The 12,440-nt window shown below is 41.8% G+C and overlaps 1 protein-coding gene across 8 annotated transcripts in view; it reads right to left on the reverse strand.

Annotated features, from left to right (window-relative positions):
* Nucleotides 1-12,440, reverse strand: part of LOC142565918 (WD repeat-containing protein 91) — a 71,183-nt gene that overhangs the window by 44,157 nt on the left and 14,586 nt on the right. For 6 of the 8 annotated variants that reach the window (XR_012824916.1, XR_012824918.1, XR_012824917.1 and 3 more), the window contains exons 6-11: nt 3,095-3,228; nt 1,690-1,778; nt 1,499-1,574; nt 1,359-1,390; nt 1,188-1,279; nt 992-1,091 (exon numbers count right to left, since the gene is read on the reverse strand). Coding sequence is in view for 5 of the 8 variants with exons in the window: in XM_075676521.1 (XP_075532636.1) it covers nt 992-1,091; nt 1,188-1,279; nt 1,359-1,390; nt 1,499-1,574; nt 1,690-1,778; nt 3,095-3,228 (523 nt within the window). In the remaining 3 variants the exon portion in view is untranslated. The remainder of the gene's footprint in view (nt 1-991; nt 1,092-1,187; nt 1,280-1,358; nt 1,391-1,498; nt 1,575-1,689; nt 1,779-3,094; nt 3,229-12,440) is intronic. The other 2 variants (XM_075676522.1, XM_075676523.1) reach the window with 2 other exon arrangements.

Consider the following 12,440-nt stretch of genomic DNA (forward strand, 5'->3'; position numbering starts at 1 on the left):
CGCATACTTTTTAGCAGCTGCTTTCAAAAGTTCTACAACTTCCAGATGCATGTTTATAATATTGTGAGTGTTGATGAACTGGAATGGAATCTGTTGTTACAACCACAACCATATATTAGAAAGAAAAAACAAAGCCAAAGGAAAATCTTATCCTTGCACTTTACATGACGCTGCCTTGTCCAAGTCTACTTTACCCATGCTGCATAGAAATGAGGAGAGAACAGGTGCAAAAAGCTGAACAAATTGAGAAGAAAGGAAAGGTGAATGCGAATGGAGATGAATATATAAGCGGTGACTAAACTACTTGATAGTTTTTAAGTGTATTTGTTGATATAAAATTTACCAATAGGTTATTTCACTGGAAAGTTCAACATTTGAAAGTCATAATTTCTGCAATCTTTGTCCCATTATTTGCAAGATTGCTCAACTGAAGTGTTTTCTCTTTCGATGAAGCGACTTTTTCCCAGCTCCTGGCTCATAAGAGGAAGAAAGTTCTGAATGAAAGTGCTGAAAATTCTTATTAACCAGTCATGTCTTACAAATCAGACACTACACAAAGCAGCCGTTAAAGGCTACGAACTTAATGAATATAAAAGCCACGCTAACAACAACATGGTAATTCTAGTTCAATAAAGTGGGCACAAGGCCCTAAATGATATCTATGTCAATATGCTACACCCTGCAGTTTTCCAGACTGGTCATTAGGCTACCTCTGATGCATGGAAAGCAAGAGGCCTACTCTGTTTGCTTGCGCATTGACTTACAAACTCAAGCCACTTAGATGACCGACTGAAGACTTCATGCAATGTCAGCAAGAAGCTTGTGTTTGTAAATGGTCCCCATCGTAACACGCCAACTACATGCAGACAGTGTGCTGCAGACACCAGAGGTGCAGCTGCCGCTAGTCAAAAGAAACCAAGAAAAGATGTAGATGCAGATGCAACTGGCTATCGTACACTTGGAGACAAGGGAGCACTTGAACACAACTTGCCAAGTGATCGTGCTTGTGCACCCACTCCAGGGCTGTCACACTAGACTTGGACGACACAATAGTGGCCAGCGTTCTTGGAGATGGGTTGGAACTCCAGACCCTACAGTGCAGATGGGAAAAGACTGGCATCTGGAGTCTTAAAAGGTGCATGCAATGCAAGCTAAAGCAAAAAGTTGGTTTCAAAATCATGGCCCACTTTATCACACCGGCTGTGTCGGCACTGGCCAGGGTGCCTGAATTGCTGAACTTGCAATGGGTGATGCATGACTGGTGTTCACTGTACTCCTCCTAGAAATTGGGAAGAGTCAGCTTGTGTGGCAGTGGGAAGGCCAAAGAGACATGCTCAGATTTGCAATGTTGGACTCACTTGATTGAGCAAGAGCAACTTGTCCTCCTCACCTGCCAGTAGGGAGTACAGTCAAGGCATGGATGGTATTATGATAAAAACTGGCTTTATTCACAAATGACAAAGTATTTTTTTTATATACAAGGAAAGTCAGCTTTTACCAGAAGAGCTCTTCAAGAAAAAAGTTGACGTAGTTGCTCGTTCCAGCTTCTCTGCAAGCCGACCTAATGTTACATCCTGAAATAGGTGCATGCTATAGCAGTTCAATTTGATGCTTTGTAAATAAAAATGCATTACTGACGTGCAACTCAGTACAGCTGCAAAATTCTCACAATGCCAGTGCATTACGCACCTTCAGTTGTAAAGAAGATGCTGTTGAGGTGTCTTGGGGCAATGTTTGGCTTTCAGAAGTGCTATTGGCTGGGGGTCGTTTTGTTTTGTCTGCCAGAGGAATGAAAAAGGAAGGAATCGGCAAAATTTTACGAATAATGAACTTCTGGGCATCTCCTTTACACATGCTGATGCAGTTAATTACCATATATGACACATGCATATGCTGCAATATTACCCCACCACATACTGGCCTGTGAATATGCAGAGCACACATTAATATCTAAGCACACTTGTGTAAAACACACATTTTCTATAGAGTTGTGTTGTGTTCCAGGAAATAATGAGAATTTACCTGAGCAGCTTTTATGTCAGCGAGTCAGCATTATACAAAGCCAATAAGAGATCACTGCACCAATCACAACGAACACTAGCAAACAAGCATCAAATAAATATCACTATATTTGTGGACAACTTTCTAAGACAATGAAGGAAAAGCTATGGAGGCAAAGCGCGCCGAAGTAAAAGCACCTTTGAAAAATGTACCACGTTATCACCTGCATTAGCTTAAGCTAAGAAAGGGAAAGCATTCATATTTACGCAAATAAACAACAAAATGCACCAGTGAGTTAAATTTGACTTATTTTTTTGCTTTTCTCTACAGTGTCGCGGGCAAATACAAAACTGTTGCATGTGGAAGCTACGCTGATTCAGTATCTGTTCCAAGAAACTGAAAGCTCTGTCTAGCCTAACTACTTGGTGCAGTAACACATCTGCAGATGCTCCGTCCCAATAGCTTTCCCTTCATTGTCACAGAAAGGTGTCCAAAAGTATAGTTATGTACTATCAACTGGTGAAAGAGCTACCTCCAAGGCCTCTTCTTAAATTAGAAGAGGCTAAAGAAAGTCTGCTTTTGCCAGTGGAGGTGCAACGGTCATTGTCTTGAGAAGAGATAAGAAATAATAATAGAAGAAAAATTGTTAAACTGAATCTTATCACACAGTGCATCAAATGGCCAAGCTCACATTAATTAAGCATGTTTAACATGACCTACAGCCATACAACAATAATAATAAATATAAAGCGTAATGAGACAATAAAAGACATCACACTACATTGCTGTACATATTATGAAAAAGTACAGGTCATGTACAAAAAAAAATGTTTGTGTAAAACATACAGCATAATCACGCAAGCCGTACTGCTGTTTGCACATGCTGCTCACGTTGAGCCAGATACAATAAAATTCAGCAGGAGGCAATCCACAGCATGCCACCTCTCCCCTGAAAACAGTTCAGGGATGCCACAGCAAGAAAAGATAACATGCACTACTACAGTTTCAAAATAGTAACAGCAAAATGTGACCTAAAATCTCAATGGAACAACTTGGCAAACACCAGTACAATCTCTACAAAAGCATCACTAACTTTGCTCTTCTGATGTCTGTTTCTTTTGGTCTGCTTGCAGTTTGCGACCAGTCACAGGTGAAGTTTGAATGTTGCCAAATGTCCGCATAAGTGCTGGTAAAATTTTTCTGCCCCCCTCCGCAGCTGGAGTCTCCCTGAAAAAGAATGTAGCATCATAAGCAACTATATGAAATAAGGACTTCCAGGATATTCCACAGAAGCCTACACCTGCTCACTATTTGTGCATTTGTTAACTGTTGTGCACTGGTAAATGCTCTCACAAAATAAAATATATAATGCAAACATTTTCTACGTTTAACCACATAAATGGCATTGTACCCATACAAAAGCAAATAGTTTGATTGCACATCAGTTGTGCAAGATTAATGTGAATGTTTTCAGGTATAGCATCACCAGCATAAGTCTTCATTGAGTATTGCATCAGCAGGGCTTTAATATCACTGAGATCTTATCAAGGAAGAAAATAAAATGTTCACCCTAAACAGTCTGTCCATTGGACTTCACTTGTAGACAATATTGAAGCAATATGAATTAACAGTGGCAAAACTGACAGTGACATTTGTCCTGCTTCTCAATGAGCAAAGAGGCTGTCATGCTAGTTGACAACAGGGGCGTAGCCAAGGGGGGGGGGGGGGGGGGCCTTATGGGGCTTCAGCCCCCCACCGAAATTTTTTCGTGCTGTCATGCACCGCCTAGAATGTCTTTTTCATGCTCGAAAAGACATTTCAGCGCGAAAATTGCAAACTCGGGCTGGATTTCACGGCAACGCCCATGCACCGGCAGTCACTTAACGCAAGGAGCCTCATCCGAGCACAAAGTTTCAAGGGCGTTTTGATGGCAAGTGAGCTCGTCGCGGCATTTCACGCAGGCCGCGGAATCTACGGAGTGCATGGATTTCAATTCCAAAACTTTGTGCGTAAGTTCTCATAAACTTTTGATGCGAAAGGTGGAGCGACATTTCCAAAGTCGTGCTTTAGATTTTCAATGCCACAACTTTGTCGGTTTAATGTTCTTACAAACATTTGACGCCAAAGGTGCATGATCTTTTCTAAAGTCGTACATCGGGCCATACAATGAGACAAGCCAAATCGACACACTATCAGACAAGTTGACAAAGCATGCATCGAAGTCCAAAGAGTCAAAGCGTTGTGGTGGTTCATTTGTGCCGTCATGTCACAGAAAAGAATATCAACATTTCACTTGCGCCAAAGCAACCATGTCAGGACACTAAAGCCAGCGAAAGTAACTACGTTCTTAGTTATTTTTCTACTTCGACGTTTATTCGAGAGGACACATTGAGCTTCTTCAATTGTCTTGTTCTCACTACCCGCGGGCTGCCAGAGCCAGCCAGAGCACATGAGTTTTTCTTGTGTTGCCCCAACCGCCACGCAGCGCCTTCGGTGTGCATTCGGTTTTGTCTGGCCGAGAAAATTTTCGCCTGGCAGAGTCCTGGACGCTTTCTGGATAGCAGACTAGTGAAAGAAACAATGGTCGCTCGCCGTCATCACTGTGGGGACTCGACGTATTGCCATGCGTTTGCTTGAGTGCAACTTCTCCGGCAAGTCTTGTCTCGCCGGTGTAGGATACCTAGCAGTATGTGTATGGTTCTGTGTGGTCCAAGCGTCTCACATTTTATTCGATATTCCTTCGGTAGCCACATTAGGTGCCCAAAGTAAACATTCGATTGCGGCCAACATGCTTTCCTTTGAGTTTATTTAGGTGCTCCGGCCCCACAAAAGAAAAAAAAAAGACATTGTTGTGGCGCAGCGAATTTCTGCATGATAAAAGTTCAATTGCATTACTTCTTTTACGGAAAGTAATGGGCCATGGGACGCTTCAGTTTCCTGATACTCTTATTATATTATTACGATAGCAATCATATCGACACTCCAGGCGCGTTCCTGTTGTCGCCGTAGCCTTCATGTTCTGTATAAAGTCCATCGACAATAACATCGTCACCGCCGCATCGACACATCTTATTGCACGATAACATTGACAGCATGCCGCATGCTGCATATGCGAGTGAAAGCTAGTGGAGGTGGCATGGGTGAGCAGACGATGGTGGCTCAGTCTTGTGTGTGCAAGGGAGAAAAGCGGAGAGGAAGTGCGGTGTTTTCTGTCGCGCGCGATACATCAGGCGGAGTGGAGGGAGGAAGAGGCGGTCCTTAGGATTTCATGATCTGTGAATCTGCGATTGCCCACGATGTTTATTTCCGTTGTTTGATGCATTATATACAATGTCTTTTTCTTAGATGTAGATTTATTGGGGATTTATACTTATATTTGAATATCTTGCTGCAAGGTTTTGTGTATACGTGCATAGAACTTTGTTTTCAGTGATCAAGCCATATGTTCGCAGTTCTATATTCCATTGTATCTTCACATTTCTGATGTACGAGGGAGATTCAAATGAATGTGAGCCAATCCACCTCGCGCAATAATGGTTCGGTTCATTATACGCGAGGCATGCGTGTAGCACAGAAGCACCTCTCATTTAGAAAAGTTACATGCAGGTGTGAGGATCATCATCAGCAGCCTGGTTATGCCCACTGCAGGGCAAAGGCCTCTCCCATACTTCTCCAACTACCCAGGTCATGTACTAATTGTGGCCATGTCGTCGCTGCAAACTTCTTAATCTCATCCGCCCACCTAACTTTCTGCCGCCCCATGCTACGCTCCTCTTCCCTTGGAATCCAGTCTGTAACCCTTAATGACCATCGGTTATTTTCCCTCCTAATTACATGTCCTGCCCATGCCCCCCCCCCCCCCCCAATTTCTTTTTCTTGATTTCAACTAAGGTGTCATTAACTCGCGTTTGTTCCCTCACCCAATCTTCTCTTTTCGTATCCCTTAACGTTACACCCATCATTCTTCTTTCCATAGCTCGTTGCGTCGTCCCTAATTTAAGCAGAACCCTTTTCGTAAGCCTCCAGGTTTCTGCCCCATACGTGAGTACTGGTAAGGCACAGCTGTTATATATACTTTTCTCTTGAGGGATAGTGGCAACCTGCTGTTCATGATTTGAGAATGCCTGCCAAACGCACCCCAGCCCATTCTTATTCTTCCAATTATTTCAGTCTCGTGATCCAGATCCGTGGTCACTACCTGTGTGTGAGGATAAATGTTCTTTATTGCTCTCATACACTGGGCTAAACACGGTTGTGTGACATGATGGACGCTCCAAAGGCTGAACAGCGTGGTGTCGCGAGGTATTTGACAGTTGAAGATGTTTCCTCAAAAGGAATTAGTTACCGTATGGCTGCCGTGTACGTTGAACATTGCATTTTATTGGCCAATGTGAAGCATTGGAGCAAACGATTCAAAAAAATACGCGAAAGCAGCAAAGACGGTCCAAGACCGGGCCAAAGCCACTGTACAATCACCCCCACAAAACTGCAAAGGTTGATGATGGTTAGACAAGAACGGAGGATACGCATCGATGAACTGGCAGAGCGTGTGAACGTCAGTCACGGTTTGGTTCACGCCATAATTCATGAACAACTCGGTTATCAGCTCTGCAATGAATGCCAAAGATTTTGAACCACCGCCAGAAGACGGAGAGGTTCGGTGCTGCCTTGACTCATCTGATCCGGTATCACAATGAGGATGATGACTTCTTGTCTCCAGTTGTCACCGTGGACGAATCATGGTGCCACTATTAAGAGCCTGAAACACGACGGCAATGGTTACCATGGAAACATTCGAAGTCACTACCCCCAAAGAAAGCAAAAGCCGTCATTTCTGCCGGAAAGGTGTTATTGAATATTTTTTTCAATCGTCAGGAGCCATTACTGGTCGACTCTGCTAAACCTGGAGAGACTATCAATCGTTTCCGATATTGTGAAATGCCGGATCGGCTGCGTGTCACAATCAAGAACAAACGACTTGGAAAATTGACGAATGGGGACATCTTGCTCAACGACGACGCCCGTCCCCACGTCGTTGATGTGGTCAACACAAAAGTGGCAAAGTTCAAGTGGGAAACGCTGCAACATCCCCCATACAGCCCAGACCTGTCACCTTGAGACTTCCACATTTTGGGGCAGTTGAAGAAACAGCTCAGAGAACCAGACTCGTGTCGGACGATGAAGTGAAAGAGTCCGTTACAAACTTTTTGAAGCAGCAACTCAAGGATCTTTATGAGACGGGAATCGCGCGACTCGTTAGTCAGCGGGACAAATGTCTAAATGCTCATGGAGACTACTTTTAAATATAGTACCCCATTTGTCATATATTAGCATTGGCTCACTTTCATTTGAGTCGCCCTCATATATATATTGCAGAACTTGTGCTTTTTATATATGCTCTCGGCTGCGACTATAATTTTGGTGCAATTATCACAATACATGACCGGTAACAGCTGCTCCTGCGCAGTACATTGGAACAAAGGACAGCGTCATTGAGATTCTTTCCTGGCCGTTGCATATGTATAAAAATGTAAACAAGGTTCCTGAATGACAAAGTTTCATTAGTTAAAATATTTGTCCTCAACTTGTTCATTTCACGGCCTTTACATTTTTCATATCAGCGGCATGTATTGCTTTGCTGGTTTTGAACTGATATAGTTCTAAAGTTCATGTGATATTTTCATTACTTATTAAATAGACGAAAACATGGAAGCATTGATATCGGTTATTTCGGGCATAATTTTTGGGACATACGAGTGCATTCTTTTATGAAAAGATACATATTTTACTTGTTTTGGCAGTGCGTAGCATTCAAAAATTCGTTTGCAGCATCTTTGGCAATGGCAATGCAGTTGTTATTCATGTATTTGATCCCTGGACAAATTTTATGAGGTGGAGGCCGAGCGGCAACCTCAATGAAACCTCAATAGTATAACGAACTTCAATATAGTGAAATTCTCAATATAACGAAGCACAATGTTTAATAACCTCTTGTCCATAGCACATGTATTTAAAACCTCAATATAACTAGCTGTGTCTGTATGCGATTTCAATACAAGGAAATTTCACTTCTCGGAATGCTGAGACAATAAATGGAAACTTCCGCTGACACAGATGGTCATATGATTAAATTACAAGTGGCTGCTTGCAAACGCACCTCTCAAATGACAAGAGCCACCACCAAAGTGGAGCAACATCATGTTCCCTGTAAAGTCCAAGTGCATATGATCCTATCATGCCCTGCGCACTTTATCCTTCAAGTGCGATGGAAGGGTGCGAGGGTGAGACAAGAAAGATGGCGGCTTCACGAGTGCCGCCTTCCCACCCTTGCGAAGAGGGGGAGGGGAGCAAGCTCACGGTAACACGATCAAGCGTGTGTGAGGGGCGGGGAGTTGGCGCAGGAATCGGCAGTGGCTGTCATGGCTGAGGGCGGCAGCCGCACACCTTGCTTTAGAGGTAATCTGCGTAAAAAGTGGACATGCCGAGACAGTGTGGCATCATGTAAGCTGTCTTCCCACATTGAATGTTTGGTAATCTTGAGTTTCGGTGATCTGTTGTCTGCCAGTGCTTTTCATGATAGTGATAGCGTAGTCCCAGTGTGGGCGATGCTATCAGCCGTGGTGGCAGAGTGCACGCACCCGCGTGGCTGACTTCGCTTAATTCATACAGCCGATGTGAAGATATCGTCAATGTGGCATGAAACTGTCGTCCGCCAACTCCCAAATTCATCAAAATGAATTGTTTTCTCATTCAATTTTGCTTTCTTCGATTGCTCGATAATTCGGAAAATTCTGCGGCCCCTTTCCGTGTAAGAAAAACCAATCAGCGACAGTACTTATATGGATAAAAGGCCAAATTTCAATACAACGAAATTTCAATATAATGAAGCAAAGTGCCGATTTTAACTTTCATTATATCGAGGTTTAACTGTATTGTCGTATTGTCATACACTTGGACAAAGCTATGAAATTGAACATGACAATGTCATATACTTTGATGAAACCATCATTAGTTACACTACGACACAGATAATCAAGCATTAGTATACATCACTTCACATTAGCATCATACAACAGCACAAGTCCTCTTTACAGCATACACATTGTAATAGCGGCACTCAATAATATAATTTTAAATACAAATCAAACATTGCTCTAGAGGCCAATCTTAGACTAGAAAGGATGCGTAAAATCAGATAATACTTTGCTAATGTCAATTTCTTTTTATTATAGTCATTTAGTAAACACAGAAGTTTGTTGTGAAGCATTTGTTCACCATAACCAGTGTGACAATGCGGAACATTCCATATTTGCGTTGTTCTTGTGTTATATTATGGAGATTTACTAATCCCATGAAAAGAAAATTATGTCGGTCTAAGGGTTTCCATTAAGGGACACTAAAGGCAAATACCAAGTCAAGCTAAAGTGATAGATTAGTGCTCGTGAATCTCTAAGGCGTTAATATTATCGTGAAAAGAGCCTTACTAATCGAGAAATTGAGGTAAATGCAGAACATGATTAGAGATTCCCACGGGACATTCAAGCACTTGCCCGACGATGGAAGCACTCCTCAGTTAAATTCTGTCCCTAGTACTCAACTACTTGTTGCAAAAAACATCCTTGCATTGTATTATAAGATGAAATAAAATGCTACTTATCCAGTTTTATTTCATGTTTAGAAAAAAGAACTCATTGAAATTACCGTTGAGAACGATACGGGCAGTCGAAACGTTTTATATTTGCTCGACCCTGCGCCGCCCACGCTTTCACCTTTCCCTACTTTCCTGATCGCATACTGCTGCGTTGATTTTGTTGGCTCGCGAAACTCGCACAAACTGCAAGTAGCAGAGAATTCAACTTCCATGTCATGCCGCGGGATGCGCAAACGGTCTGCGCCACTTCACCAAAGACCAGCTGCAGTGGCGAATCCACCGCTCTCTCTTGTCTGGGTAACGCCATCTGTCGGGCGTTATTTTACTCACCGACGGCAGCAAAGGGTGGTGATGGCATATGCAACGTCAGCACTCCCCCAGTTGGATGGCGGGAGATTTCAATTTTTAAAAATGTATGCGGACCCTTCAGATGCAATTTTATCGTAAATTAGGTCTTTTCTTGGCCTTAAACAAGCATTGCGATGTCTCTGGAATGGTATGTAAACAGTCCACACCGACTTAGTATTTGCCATTAGTGTGCCTTTGAGAGTGTTTAACTTGAGCCAAACTTTAAAAAGATGCAAATACTATGTAGCTGGACAGAACCAAGGTAATGCTGCTTCCCGTCACTTGGAGATACTCAGATTATTTTTTACATTCTAAGTAGACAATTAGTATTAATTAACCAACTTCTCAATTATTATATTTAGATGAAAAGTGTCAATGAGAAAATTGTAGCGCAACACGAGAAACTCCCGATACAGCCTTCTGTTGCTCAATACGTGCTACATAAAAGTGATCTTTTGAGCGTGAAAGAAGCCCGCGAATACACGCAAAGTGCCTCGAGCGGCCAGTCGCATGGCAGTTTTGTGTGTATTCGCAGGCTTCTTTAACGCTCGTGAAACAGGTTTATGTAGCACGTATTGAGGAACGGAAAGCTGTATTGGGAATATTTCATATTATTCTACAATTTTGTCATTGACACTTTTTACCTAATTATGATTGAGAAGTTGATTATTAAGACTATTTATCTAATTAGGCAGAATACAAAAAATAATCTGAGTATCTCCAAGCGATGGCAAACAACATTACCTTGGTATGGTCCAGCTATGTGGCATTTGCATATTTTTTAAGTTTGGCTCAAGTTATATGAAGCACCCTGTATGTGTCCTATGCTCTAATTATTCTAAACTTCTTAAAGAGCTGGGAAGTAGGATGAAGGATTGGCACATTCTCAATTATTCTCAGAATTCTTTTTTGCATTATTAATAGCTGCGATAAGTTCAATTCTGTAGTAGTCCCCGACCAATTGAAAGTTGTTCAGACACAAAGAGGGCATTCTAGATCAACAATTTTACTGACTTTGGAATTAAATAGCGGTTTCGGTTCAAAATTCCCATTACCACATGTAACTTCTGTAACATTACATTGACATGGCCATCCTATTACAGTGGTTCTGAAAAATTTACACCAAGTACGCTAATACAGCTAACTAGCTCTATCTCTGAGCAGTGAAAAACAAGGTTACCTTTATAGAAATATTCATACCTATAGAATAAAAAATCACAGCCTTTGTTGTTGCTTTTTTTTTCTGTTATTTTTATTTATTTCTAATTGGTCCACGTGCTTAATTCCTCGAAAACAGCATTGGCTTTAACAGAAAGATCAGCATCTAATGAATACAAAACAAATATACTGGTGACATCCGCATAAACGATAAATTTAACTTCCGAGGAAATATGGGCCATGGCATTTATTTATAAATTAAAGATCAAAGGCCCGAGGATACTACCCTAGGGTACTCCCGAGGTTGTTTCTGTCTGATAACATTTCATTCGATACAAAGTGATGCATTTCTGAAAGATAACTTTTGAGTAGCATCAGGTGAAGCCCACGGATGCCCCATAGTGACTCAATTTATCAAAAAGAAATTTATGACTTATGCAATCAATGGTTTATGCGAAATCAACAAAAATTACAAGAACAAATTCTTCGAACTTCTCCAATATATGTTCTTTCTGGTCTAGAAGAGCAAGTTCTGTTGATCGCTTTTTTAGAAAACCATACTGAACTTTCGTTATCACGTACTTCTTACAGAAAAGATATAGCTGATTACAGATTATTTTCTCGAAACCTTGAGAAAACCCAGGCACTCTCGATACTGCTTTGTAATTCAAAACGTCTATTTTACTTAAGACATATTGGTGGGCTAGTTGGTTAGTCATGATGGAATATGGCAGCACACTTCGAAACAATGACATAACACAGAATTAACAAAGAAGCGCTGTACTGCAACTGTTGGCTTATTGCTGGATAAGCATACATAAATACGTGTCCCAATGCATGTGTGAGGAATTTCAAAGAAGAGAACGACAGATTTTTCAACACCCTTATGAGATAACAGCCATTATGCTGCATGCAACTTTATACATCACAAGCCCTCACACTTCACGAAAAAGAAAAAAGGAGAAAGTAAGCGAGTGAAACACACCATTTGACATTGCCACGTTCAGAAACATAAAACCTTTTTTTTTTTTTTTTCAGATAAAGCGTCCGAGGGGACACTAATGCACTTGCACTTGAAATCTCAGCTGCTTCTATAATTTCAGCTTGTTTCTTTCCCTGCACACCACTTTCGTATCTTTCAGTTCCAGCACGCAGCTGCACTTCCTATAATGGAAGGTGACCAGTGTCTTTTCTAGAGCAGTGGTAGTTATGTTCTGTGAACCTTGTGTTCAGACATCTACCTGCCTTGCCAACGTACACCTTATCACAAGTCAGCGGCATC

The sequence above is a fragment of the Dermacentor variabilis genome, unplaced genomic scaffold (genome assembly GCF_050947875.1).
Source record: "Dermacentor variabilis isolate Ectoservices unplaced genomic scaffold, ASM5094787v1 scaffold_12, whole genome shotgun sequence".
Classification (NCBI taxonomy): Eukaryota; Metazoa; Arthropoda; class Arachnida; order Ixodida; family Ixodidae; genus Dermacentor; species Dermacentor variabilis.